Source organism: Salvelinus alpinus, chromosome 2 (genome assembly GCF_045679555.1).
Source record: "Salvelinus alpinus chromosome 2, SLU_Salpinus.1, whole genome shotgun sequence".
Classification (NCBI taxonomy): domain Eukaryota; kingdom Metazoa; phylum Chordata; class Actinopteri; order Salmoniformes; family Salmonidae; genus Salvelinus; species Salvelinus alpinus.
The window spans coordinates 107,867,703-107,882,021 of NC_092087.1; the positions used below are offsets into that span (position 1 = coordinate 107,867,703).

The window sequence follows — 14,319 nt, forward strand, 5'->3', positions numbered from 1 at the left end:
TTGATGTTTATAATGTTATTGTCTGCTTGATTTACTGTAGGGTCTCGTTAGTCTGTTTGCACACAGAGATACTTAGCTCATAATGTGTAGAGAATGTTCCTTGATGGATAGGCTATTGTACAACACACAGAGCTATTTTCCTTTATTTGTTGTTTGGTGAAGTTATGGGTCCTACAGTAGTTCTATGTTGTTAGGTGAAGTTATGGGTCCTACAGTAGGTCTATGTTGTTGTTAGGTGAAGTTATGGGTCCTACAGTAGGTCTGTTATTGTTAGGTGAAGTTATGGGTCCTACCGTAGGTCTGTTATTGTTAGGTTAAGTTATGGGTTCTACAGTAGGTCTGTTAGGTGAATGTTATGGGTCCTACAGTAGGTCTATGTTGTTGTTAGGTGAAGTTATGGGTCCTACAGTAGGTCTATGTTGTTGTTAGGTGAAGTTATGGGTCCTACAGTAGGTCTATGTTATTGTTAGGTGAAGTTATGGGTTCTACAGTAGGTCTATGTTGTTGTTAGGTGAAGTTGTGGGTCCTACAGTGGGTATATGTTGTTGTTAGGTGAAGTTATGGGCCAATTTGGCAAACAGTGTACAAACCCTCATTGTCAGGCTGATGGAAAAGCCAAAGAGCATTTTACTGGTTGAAGTGTTTTTTAAATACAAAGCGGTTGATTTGCGATGACACAAACATTATATTAAGCAGGACATTCAAACGATCCTTACAATTATAATCCAAATTAGTGTGAAATGCACTCATAAGCAACCTGGAAATGGAGGTTACTCCCCTGAGTTTTCCCCTTTTCACATTCAGAATACATTGTGAAAAACTAAAATCTTTGCTCACCATTTTTGCTCCTGCAGATATACTACGTCCATAACTAGTGGTTTCCTCATTAGCAGATATACTACATCCATAGCTAGGGGTTTCCTCATTACCAGATATACTACATCCATAACTAGTGGTTTCCTCATTACCAGATATACTACATCCATAACTAGTGGTTTCCTAATTACCAGATATACCACATCCATAACTAGTGGTTTTCTCATTACCAGATATACCACATCCATAACTAGTGGTTTTCTCATTACCAGATATACCACATCCATAACTAGCGGTTTCCTCATTACCAGATATACTACATCCATAACTAGCGGTTTCCTCATGACCAGATATACTACATCCAAAACTAGTGGTTTCCTCATGACCAGATATACTACATCCATAACTAGTGGTTTCATCATTACCAGATGTACTACATCCATAACTAGTGGTTTCCTCATTACCAGATATACTACATCCATAACTAGTGGTTTCCTCATAACCAGATATACTACATCCATAACTAGCGGTTTCCTCATTACCAGATATACTACATCCATAACTAGTGGTTTCCTCATTACCAGATATACTACATCCATAACTAGCGGTTTCCTCATTAGCAGATATACTACATCCATAACTAGCGGTTTCCTCATTACCAGATATACTACATCCATAACTAGCGGTTTCCTCATTACCAGATATACTACATCCATAACTAGCGGTTTCCTCATTACCAGATATACTACATCCATAACTAGCGGTTTACCTCATTACCAGATATACTACATCCATAACTGGTGGTTTCCTCATTAGCAGATATACTACATCCATAACTGGTGGTTTCCTCATTACCAGATATACTACATCCATAACTAGTGGTTTCCTCATTAGCAGATATACTACATCCATAACTAGTGGTTTCCTCATTACCAGATATACTACATCCATAACTAGTGGTTTCCTCATTACCAGATATACTACATCCATAACTAGTGGTTTCATCATTACCAGATGTACTACATCCATAACTAGTGGTTTCCTCATTACCAGATATACTACATCCATAACTAGTGGTTTCCTCATTACCAGATATACTACATCCATAACTAGCGGTTTCCTCATTACCAGATATACTACATCCATAACTAGCGGTTTCCTCATTACCAGATATACTACATCCATAACTAGTGGTTTCCTCATTACCAGATATACTACATCCATAACTAGTGGTTTCCTCATTGCCAGATATACTACATCCATAACTAGTGGTTTCATCATTACCAGATGTACTACATCCATAACTAGTGGTTTCCTCATTACCAGATGTACTACATCCATAACTAGTGGTTTCCTCATTACCAGATATACTACATCCATAACTAGTGGTTTCCTCATTACCAGATATACTACATCCATAACTAGTGGTTTCCTCATTACCAGATATACTACATCCATAACTAGCGGTTTCCTCATGACCAGATATACTACATCCAAAACTAGTGGTTTCCCCATGACCAGATATACTACATCCATAACTAGTGGTTTCCTCATTACCAGATATACTACATCCATAACTAGTGGTTTCATCATTACCAGATGTACTACATCCATAACTAGTGGTTTCCTCATTACCAGATATACTACATCCATAACTAGTGGTTTCCTCATAACCAGATATACTACATCCATAACTAGTGGTTTCCTCATTACCAGATATACTACATCCATAACTAGTGGTTTCCTCATTACCAGATATACTACATCCATAACTAGTGGTTTCCTCATTACCAGATATACTACATCCATAACTAGTGGTTTCCTCATTAGCAGATATACTACATCCATAACTAGTGGTTTCCTCATTACCAGATATACTACATCCATAACTAGTGGTTTCCTCATTACCAGATATACTACATCCATAACTAGTGGTTTCCTCGTTAGCAGATATACTACATCCATAACTAGTGGTTTCCTCATTACCAGATATACTACATCCATAACTAGTGGTTTCCTCATTACCAGATATACTACATCCATAACTAGTGGTTTCCTCATTTGCAGATATACTACATCCATAACTAGTGGTTTCCTCATTACCAGATATACTACATCCATAACTAGTGGTTTCCTCATTAGCAGATATTCTACATCCATAACTAGTGGTTTCCTCATTAGCAGATATACTACATCCATAACTAGTGGTTTCCTCATTACCAGATATACTACATCCATAACTAGTGGTTTCCTCATTACCAGATATACTACATCCATAACTAGCGGTTTGCTCATTACCAGATATACTACATCCATAACTAGCGGTTTCCTCTTTAGCAGATATACTACATCCATAACTAGTGGTTTCCTCATTACCAGATATACTACATCCATAACTATCGGTTTCCTCATTACCAGATATACTACATCCATAACTAGTGGTTTCCTCATTACCAAATATACTACATCCATAACTAGTGGTTTCCTCATTACCAGATATACTACAACCATAACTAGTGGTTTCCTCATTACCAGATATACTACATCCATAACTAGTGGTTTTCTCATTACCAGATATACTACATCCATAACTAGTGGTTTTCTCATTACCAGATATACTACATCCATAACTAGTGGTTTCCTCATTACCAGATATACTACATCCATAACTAGTGGTTTCATCATTACCAGATGTACTACATCCATAACTAGTGGTTTCCTCATTACCAGATATACTACATCCATAACTAGTGGTTTCCTCATTACCAGATATACTACATCCATAACTAGTGGTTTCCTCATTACCAGATATACTACATCCATAACTAGCGGTTTCCTCATTACCAGATATACTACATCCATAACTAGTGGTTTCCTCATTACCAGATATACTACATCCATAACTAGCGGTTTCCTCATTAGCAGATATACTACATCCATAACTAGCGGTTTCCTCATTACCAGATATACTACATCCATAACTAGCGGTTTCCTCATTACCAGATATACTACATCCATAACTAGCGGTTTCCTCATTACCAGATATACTACATCCATAACTAGCGGTTTCCTCATTAGCAGATATACTACATCCATAACTGGTGGTTTCCTCATTACCAGATATACTACATCCATAACTAGTGGTTTCCTCATTAGCAGATATACTACATCCATAACTAGTGGTTTCCTCATTACCAGATATACTACATCCATAACTAGTGGTTTCCTCATTACCAGATATACTACATCCATAACTAGTGGTTTCCTCATTACCAGATATACTACATCCATAACTAGCGGTTTGCTCATTACCAGATATACTACATCCATAACTAGCGGTTTCCTCTTTAGCAGATATACTACATCCATAACTAGTGGTTTCCTCATTACCAGATATACTACATCCATAACTATCGGTTTCCTCATTACCAGATATACTACATCCATAACTAGTGGTTTCCTCATTACCAAATATACTACATCCATAACTAGTGGTTTCCTCATTACCAGATATACTACAACCATAACTAGTGGTTTCCTCATTACCAGATATACTACATCCATAACTAGTGGTTTTCTCATTACCAGATATACTACATCCATAACTAGTGGTTTTCTCATTACCAGATATACTACATCCATAACTAGTGGTTTCCTCATTACCAGATATACTACATCCATAACTAGTGGTTTCATCATTACCAGATGTACTACATCCATAACTAGTGGTTTCCTCATTACCAGATATACTACATCCATAACTAGTGGTTTCCTCATTACCAGATATACTACATCCATAACTAGTGGTTTCCTCATTACCAGATATACTACATCCATAACTAGCGGTTTCCTCATGACCAGATATACTACATCCAAAACTAGTGGTTTCCCCATGACCAGATATACTACATCCATAACTAGTGGTTTCCTCATTACCAGATATACTACATCCATAACTAGTGGTTTCATCATTACCAGATGTACTACATCCATAACTAGTGGTTTCCTCATTACCAGATATACTACATCCATAACTAGTGGTTTCCTCATAACCAGATATACTACATCCATAACTAGTGGTTTCCTCATTACCAGATATACTACATCCATAACTAGTGGTTTCCTCATTACCAGATATACTACATCCATAACTAGTGGTTTCCTCATTACCAGATATACTACATCCATAACTAGCGGTTTCCTCATTAGCAGATATACTACATCCATAACTAGCGGTTTCCTCATTACCAGATATACTACATCCATAACTAGCGGTTTCCTCATTAGCAGATATACTACATCCATAACTGGTGGTTTCCTCATTACCAGATATACTACATCCATAACTGGTGGTTTCCTCATTAGCAGATATACTACATCCATAACTAGTGGTTTCCTCATTACCAGATATACTACATCCATAACTAGTGGTTTCCTCATTACCAGATATACTACATCCATAACTAGTGGTTTCCTCATTACCAGATATACTACATCCATAACTAGTGGTTTCCTCATTACCAGATATACTACATCCATAACTAGTGGTTTCCTCATTACCAGATATACTACATCCATAACTAGTGGTTTCCTCATTAGCAGATATACTACATCCATAACTAGTGGTTTCCTCATTACCAGATATACTACATCCATAACTAGTGGTTTCCTCGTTACCAGATATACTACATCCATAACTAGTGGTTTCCTCGTTAGCAGATATACTACATCCATAACTAGTGGTTTCCTCGTTACCAGATATACTACATCCATAACTAGTGGTTTCCTCATTACCAGATATACTACATCCATAACTAGTGGTTTCCTCATTACCAGATATACTACATCCATAACTAGTGGTTTCCTCATTACCAGATATACTACATCCATAACTAGTGGTTTCCTCATTACCAGATATACTACATCCATAACTAGTGGTTTCCTCATTAGCAGATATTCTACATCCATAACTAGTGGTTTCCTCATTAGCAGATATACTACATCCATAACTAGTGGTTTCCTCATTACCAGATATACTACATCCATAACTAGCGGTTTACCTCATTACCAGATATACTACATCCATAACTGGTGGTTTCCTCATTAGCAGATATACTACATCCATAACTGGTGGTTTCCTCATTACCAGATATACTACATCCATAACTAGTGGTTTCCTCATTAGCAGATATACTACATCCATAACTAGTGGTTTCCTCATTACCAGATATACTACATCCATAACTAGTGGTTTCCTCATTACCAGATATACTACATCCATAACTAGTGGTTTCATCATTACCAGATGTACTACATCCATAACTAGTGGTTTCCTCATTACCAGATATACTACATCCATAACTAGTGGTTTCCTCATTACCAGATATACTACATCCATAACTAGTGGTTTCCTCATTACCAGATATACTACATCCATAACTAGTGGTTTCCTCATGACCAGATATACTACATCCATAACTAGTGGTTTCCTCATTACCAGATATACTACATCCATAACTAGTGGTTTCCTCATTGCCAGATATACTACATCCATAACTAGTGGTTTCATCATTACCAGATGTACTACATCCATAACTAGTGGTTTCCTCATTACCAGATGTACTACATCCATAACTAGTGGTTTCCTCATTACCAGATATACTACATCCATAACTAGTGGTTTCCTCATTACCAGATATACTACATCCATAACTAGTGGTTTCCTCATTACCAGATATACTACATCCATAACTAGCGGTTTCCTCATGACCAGATATACTACATCCAAAACTAGTGGTTTCCCCATGACCAGATATACTACATCCATAACTAGTGGTTTCCTCATTACCAGATATACTACATCCATAACTAGTGGTTTCATCATTACCAGATGTACTACATCCATAACTAGTGGTTTCCTCATTACCAGATATACTACATCCATAACTAGTGGTTTCCTCATAACCAGATATACTACATCCATAACTAGTGGTTTCCTCATTACCAGATATACTACATCCATAACTAGTGGTTTCCTCATTACCAGATATACTACATCCATAACTAGTGGTTTCCTCATTACCAGATATACTACATCCATAACTAGTGGTTTCCTCATTAGCAGATATACTACATCCATAACTAGTGGTTTCCTCATTACCAGATATACTACATCCATAACTAGTGGTTTCCTCATTACCAGATATACTACATCCATAACTAGTGGTTTCCTCGTTAGCAGATATACTACATCCATAACTAGTGGTTTCCTCATTACCAGATATACTACATCCATAACTAGTGGTTTCCTCATTACCAGATATACTACATCCATAACTAGTGGTTTCCTCATTTGCAGATATACTACATCCATAACTAGTGGTTTCCTCATTACCAGATATACTACATCCATAACTAGTGGTTTCCTCATTAGCAGATATTCTACATCCATAACTAGTGGTTTCCTCATTAGCAGATATACTACATCCATAACTAGTGGTTTCCTCATTACCAGATATACTACATCCATAACTAGTGGTTTCCTCATTACCAGATATACTACATCCATAACTAGCGGTTTGCTCATTACCAGATATACTACATCCATAACTAGCGGTTTCCTCTTTAGCAGATATACTACATCCATAACTAGTGGTTTCCTCATTACCAGATATACTACATCCATAACTATCGGTTTCCTCATTACCAGATATACTACATCCATAACTAGTGGTTTCCTCATTACCAAATATACTACATCCATAACTAGTGGTTTCCTCATTACCAGATATACTACAACCATAACTAGTGGTTTCCTCATTACCAGATATACTACATCCATAACTAGTGGTTTTCTCATTACCAGATATACTACATCCATAACTAGTGGTTTTCTCATTACCAGATATACTACATCCATAACTAGTGGTTTCCTCATTACCAGATATACTACATCCATAACTAGTGGTTTCATCATTACCAGATGTACTACATCCATAACTAGTGGTTTCCTCATTACCAGATATACTACATCCATAACTAGTGGTTTCCTCATTACCAGATATACTACATCCATAACTAGTGGTTTCCTCATTACCAGATATACTACATCCATAACTAGCGGTTTCCTCATTACCAGATATACTACATCCATAACTAGTGGTTTCCTCATTACCAGATATACTACATCCATAACTAGCGGTTTCCTCATTAGCAGATATACTACATCCATAACTAGCGGTTTCCTCATTACCAGATATACTACATCCATAACTAGCGGTTTCCTCATTACCAGATATACTACATCCATAACTAGCGGTTTCCTCATTACCAGATATACTACATCCATAACTAGCGGTTTCCTCATTAGCAGATATACTACATCCATAACTGGTGGTTTCCTCATTACCAGATATACTACATCCATAACTAGTGGTTTCCTCATTAGCAGATATACTACATCCATAACTAGTGGTTTCCTCATTACCAGATATACTACATCCATAACTAGTGGTTTCCTCATTACCAGATATACTACATCCATAACTAGTGGTTTCCTCATTACCAGATATACTACATCCATAACTAGCGGTTTGCTCATTACCAGATATACTACATCCATAACTAGCGGTTTCCTCTTTAGCAGATATACTACATCCATAACTAGTGGTTTCCTCATTACCAGATATACTACATCCATAACTATCGGTTTCCTCATTACCAGATATACTACATCCATAACTAGTGGTTTCCTCATTACCAAATATACTACATCCATAACTAGTGGTTTCCTCATTACCAGATATACTACAACCATAACTAGTGGTTTCCTCATTACCAGATATACTACATCCATAACTAGTGGTTTTCTCATTACCAGATATACTACATCCATAACTAGTGGTTTTCTCATTACCAGATATACTACATCCATAACTAGTGGTTTCCTCATTACCAGATATACTACATCCATAACTAGTGGTTTCATCATTACCAGATGTACTACATCCATAACTAGTGGTTTCCTCATTACCAGATATACTACATCCATAACTAGTGGTTTCCTCATTACCAGATATACTACATCCATAACTAGTGGTTTCCTCATTACCAGATATACTACATCCATAACTAGCGGTTTCCTCATGACCAGATATACTACATCCAAAACTAGTGGTTTCCCCATGACCAGATATACTACATCCATAACTAGTGGTTTCCTCATTACCAGATATACTACATCCATAACTAGTGGTTTCATCATTACCAGATGTACTACATCCATAACTAGTGGTTTCCTCATTACCAGATATACTACATCCATAACTAGTGGTTTCCTCATAACCAGATATACTACATCCATAACTAGTGGTTTCCTCATTACCAGATATACTACATCCATAACTAGTGGTTTCCTCATTACCAGATATACTACATCCATAACTAGTGGTTTCCTCATTACCAGATATACTACATCCATAACTAGTGGTTTCCTCATTAGCAGATATACTACATCCATAACTAGTGGTTTCCTCATTACCAGATATACTACATCCATAACTAGCGGTTTCCTCATTAGCAGATATACTACATCCATAACTGGTGGTTTCCTCATTACCAGATATACTACATCCATAACTAGTGGTTTCCTCATTAGCAGATATACTACATCCATAACTAGTGGTTTCCTCATTACCAGATATACTACATCCATAACTAGTGGTTTCCTCATTACCAGATATACTACATCCATAACTAGTGGTTTCCTCATTACCAGATATACTACATCCATAACTAGTGGTTTCCTCATTACCAGATATACTACATCCATAACTAGTGGTTTCCTCATTACCAGATATACTACATCCATAACTAGTGGTTTCCTCATTAGCAGATATACTACATCCATAACTAGTGGTTTCCTCATTACCAGATATACTACATCCATAACTAGTGGTTTCCTCATTACCAGATATACTACATCCATAACTAGTGGTTTCCTCGTTAGCAGATATACTACATCCATAACTAGTGGTTTCCTCGTTACCAGATATACTACATCCATAACTAGTGATTTCCTCATTACCAGATATACTACATCCATAACTAGTGGTTTCCTCATTACCAGATATACTACATCCATAACTAGTGGTTTCCTCATTACCAGATATACTACATCCATAACTAGTGGTTTCCTCATTACCAGATATACTACATCCATAACTAGTGGTTTCCTCATTAGCAGATATACTACATCCATAACTAGTGGTTTCCTCATTAGCAGATATACTACATCCATAACTAGTGGTTTCCTCATTACCAGATATACTACATCCATAACTAGTGGTTTCCTCATTACCAGATATACTACATCCATAACTAGTGGTTTGCTCATTACCAGATATACTACATCCATAACTAGCGGTTTCCTCATTAGCAGATATACTACATCCATAACTAGTGGTTTCCTCATTACCAGATATACTACATCCATAACTATCGGTTTCCTCATTACCAGATATACTACATCCATAACTAGTGGTTTCCTCATTACCAGATATACTACATCCATAACTAGTGGTTTCCTCATTACCATTTATACTACATCCATAACTAGTGGTTTCCTCATTAGCAGGGAGGAGTTTCTACAATCAAATAATATGTGCTTTGCCCTCGTGCTGCAATTTTAGCAAACACAGAAAGGGGCCTATATTGGAGACCAAAAGTCATCTGGCACACTGCTTAGAGTTTCAACAACATGAATAACTTATTTCTAGCCTACAATCATTGATGTTACTACTAATGTGAAAGCAAGACAAACTATGACTATTCTTGCTCATTTTAAGACGATTGTTAAATAATGTTAACATTCATTACAGACGTCAATTGCTGTACAACATCATGGCTACGCTGTTGGCATCACCTTTTATAGTGGATTACCGCTGTTGTGGGACTTTAATCATCTGTCTGACTTTGTTGTTCACACAGGAGAGATAAGGGACCATCGTGGATCCTCTGGGGAGCCTCAACAACCTCATGATGCTGACGAGGCAGAGAAGAGTCTCTCCACATCAGAACACCTCAAGAAACACCTGCAGAGATCCACAGGGAGGAGAACTCATTGCTGCTCTGACTGTGGGAAGAGATTCACCTCCTCATCAGACATTAAAATTCATCAGAGAATCCACACAGGAGAGAAACCTTATAGCTGTGGGAAATGTGGGAAGAGATGTACTACATCTAGCAATCTGACTGTACACCAGAGAACACACACAGGAGAGAGACCTTACAGCTGTGATCAATGTGGGGAGAGTTTTACTACATCTAGCAGTCTGACTGTACACCAGAGAACACACACAGGAGAGAAACCTTATAGCTGTGGTCAATGTGGGAAGAGTTTTACAACATCTATCCAGCTGACATTACACCAGAGAACACACACAGGAGAGAAACCTTATAGCTGTGATCAATGTGGGAAGAGTTTTACAACATCTATCCAGCTGACATTACACCAGAGAACACACACAGGAGAGAAACCTTATAGCTGTGATCAATGTGGGAAGAGTTTTACAACATCTGGCCAGCTGACATCACACAAGAGAACACACACAGGAGAGAAACCTTATAGCTGTGGTCAATGTGGGAAGAGTTTTACTCAGTCAACCAACCTGACTCTACACCAGAGAATACACACAGGAGAGAAACCTTATAGCTGTGGTCAATGTGGGAAGAGTTTTGGTGCATCTAGCACTCTGACTCTACACCAGAGAATACACACAGGAGAGAAACCTTATAGCTGTGGTCAATGTGGGAAGAGTTTTGGTGCATCTAGCACTCTGATTCTACACCAGAGAATACACACAGGAGAGAAACCTTATAGCTGTGGTCAATGTGGGAAGAGTTTTGGTGCATCTAGCACTCTGACTCTACACCAGAGAATACACACAGGAGAGAAACCTTATAGCTGTGGTCAATGTGGGAAGAGTTTTGGTGCATCTAGAACTCTGACTCTACACCAGAGAACACACACAGGAGAGAAACCTTATAGCTGTGGTCAATGTGGGAAGAGTTTTGGTGCATCTAGAACTCTGACTATACACCAGAGAACACACACAGGAGAGAAACCTCATATCTGTGATTTGTGTGACAAGAGATACTATGATAAAAGATATCTGATCAAACATCAGAAAATACATGGGGTTGTTTCATGATATCAATGAAATAATGTCACAATGTAGAATGTTTTAACAGTGTAGAAGGAGTATTTTAATGAGTTTCACAATGTAGAACCCTAAACGTTTGCCCCATTCAATTGATTTCAGCGTAATATGGATATTAGCCTCAGGAAAAATCCAGGCTCTGAATTGAAAGAGTACTATTTATGTGATTTAACAAAAAGTGACTAACACAAAAATAGCTGTTACACCATGTTGGTGACCCACTTGAATCAAAATGCAACACCTCAAAATGTAGCGAGCTGTTTTCTACAAGTTGTCCTCTAACCAGTGATGTACACATTATTCCCAGATTCCGTGTGGTTTTTCAGCTGTCATTTTTAACAGGACATCCAACCTCATCTCCCTCCTCTAGCACAATTGTTTCAACGTGATATCGATGGGTGATGACAAATAAGTGTTGGGTTCCTTTGTTTAGTGACCCCTAAATTTAAATGCATCACTCCAAAATGTAGCTAACTGTCTTCTGCAGGTTGTCCTCTAACCAGTGAGCTAAAATATATCTCCCATTTCCATGTGTTTTTTAGTTGTGTTTCAACATCACGTACATCCTGATTTCCCCCCTAATCGATATCAGTGATTTATACATATTACTTTATGTTCTATATTATACATACAAAACATATTAACAAACATTTGGTTTTGATATTTCCTATTTCCAATTCATGTAACATTTAGTAATCATAATTATTTATGCAATCAACTGACAATTTTCGGGTATAAAATTGACGTAGAATATCAGGGTTCATGTTCAGATGTGCCAACCCAAATGTACTAGAGCATTGGGGACTGAGACTTCCTGTCTTTAAGTTTGGTGTGGGTTTTTCTTTTGTTTGCCTCTTCTTGGGCAGATTTAGTGGGTCTCATGGTGGGTGTCTTTTAGGTCCCAGTTGTTGTTACTAGTCAACTTTCAGTGGACACTGAGAGCAAAACTGCAACATTATGTTATAATACTTTTATTGCATCAAATGGTTGTTTTATGCAACAGAATAGATGGTTCTTAGAACTATTGTGTCTGTGTTCTACTGAGGATAGGCCTCTGGGAGAAAACACTGACAGGAGATTTACAATGTCTTTTGGGTGATAAAACCTGAAGAGACCGCATTTCAGAGCATGAGTTAATGTTTCTGTTCTATATGGTACCAGGGAGAGATGACCCCAGGGCCAGACCCTGGTCTCTACACAAAGAGTACTGTTTTTACAGCAGATACTGTCTGCTGTGAATTATAAGTATCTTTTATACAAATCTTAACCTTGTGACCCGTTCTATACATCTGTTGTTTGTCATGTAGGTTGAAAGGGGTGTATCTTGGCTATAAAAGACCTTTGTACTTTTGTCTCATGGCTCTCAATGAATCTTCTGGGGGTGATTCGTCAACCAGCCATCATTATCGTAGAGCACTCAATTGATTCACTTTATATGTGTGTGTTGTATTGACCTGCTCCCTTATTAATAAGTGAATAAAGATTTAGTTTAAGAATAACTCTGACTTGTGTGATAAGTTTGACTCCTCATTTGATATTAAAGAACTTAACAACCACATTTGGTGATGGGGATGTGAATCTTCACTTGGTGACCGCTTCTGACGATCTGGGTAAATCGTGCACTTGGGATCTCAGGGAAACCACACTTCGGGAACGGAGCAGATGGACCCACCTTTGATCTGAGAGGCAGTGAGCCGAGTGGATACCACATCTCGAACGTAGTTTAAAAAAAGGAAAAGTGTGTATTCCTGTGTGAGGGGGGCACCTTGGAGGTGTGAAGAGGGCTTAGCCAGCTATCTGTGTGAACTGGATGAAAACTGGAATCTGTGTTTACTAGTTAAGACCATGTATGATATAGTATAAGCTAGTAAGGTGCACCTGTAATTATTCCCAGTATGAGAGGAGTTGCTAGATTTATTAATTAAACCTAGCAAGTTAGAGTGAAACAATGTGGCTGATTAGCTGTTGATGTTGAAGAAGTGTCCCGTCCACTAGATTATACGTCACAGTGGCAGAATCACCTGAAATACGCACATCGCCATCTGCTGACTGGAGTTGGTATCGCAGTTGAGAAAATACTTTCAGACAAAAAGCTAAATAGCGACTGCATCTAAAAACCAACGACTCCCTTTGAAAACGGGCGATGTGGCATCAGAAACATTTATTATAGTGTAAAAATGTACTGCAAAGTGCAGCTAAATAGAATAATTTGGTCATACCCACTCAGCACGTGACGTCCAAGGACGTCGAATTATGGGCAATATCAGGTCTGTCTGTTGTGGCC

At 37.8% G+C, this 14,319-nt stretch overlaps 1 protein-coding gene across 3 annotated transcripts in view; it reads left to right on the plus strand.

Moving 5' to 3' along the window:
- LOC139548080 (zinc finger protein ZFP2-like) overlaps positions 1-14,319 on the plus strand; it is a 301,764-nt gene that overhangs the window by 7,254 nt on the left and 280,191 nt on the right. The window contains exon 2 of one of the 3 annotated variants that reach the window (XM_071357430.1): positions 10,804-13,528. The exons of the other annotated variants lie outside the window; for them this stretch is intronic. Coding sequence (XP_071213531.1) covers positions 10,804-12,026 — 1,223 coding nt within the window. The 3' untranslated portion in view covers positions 12,027-13,528. Of the gene's footprint in view, positions 1-10,803; positions 13,529-14,319 lie in introns of those variants that run through there. 3 annotated transcript variants of the gene reach the window in all.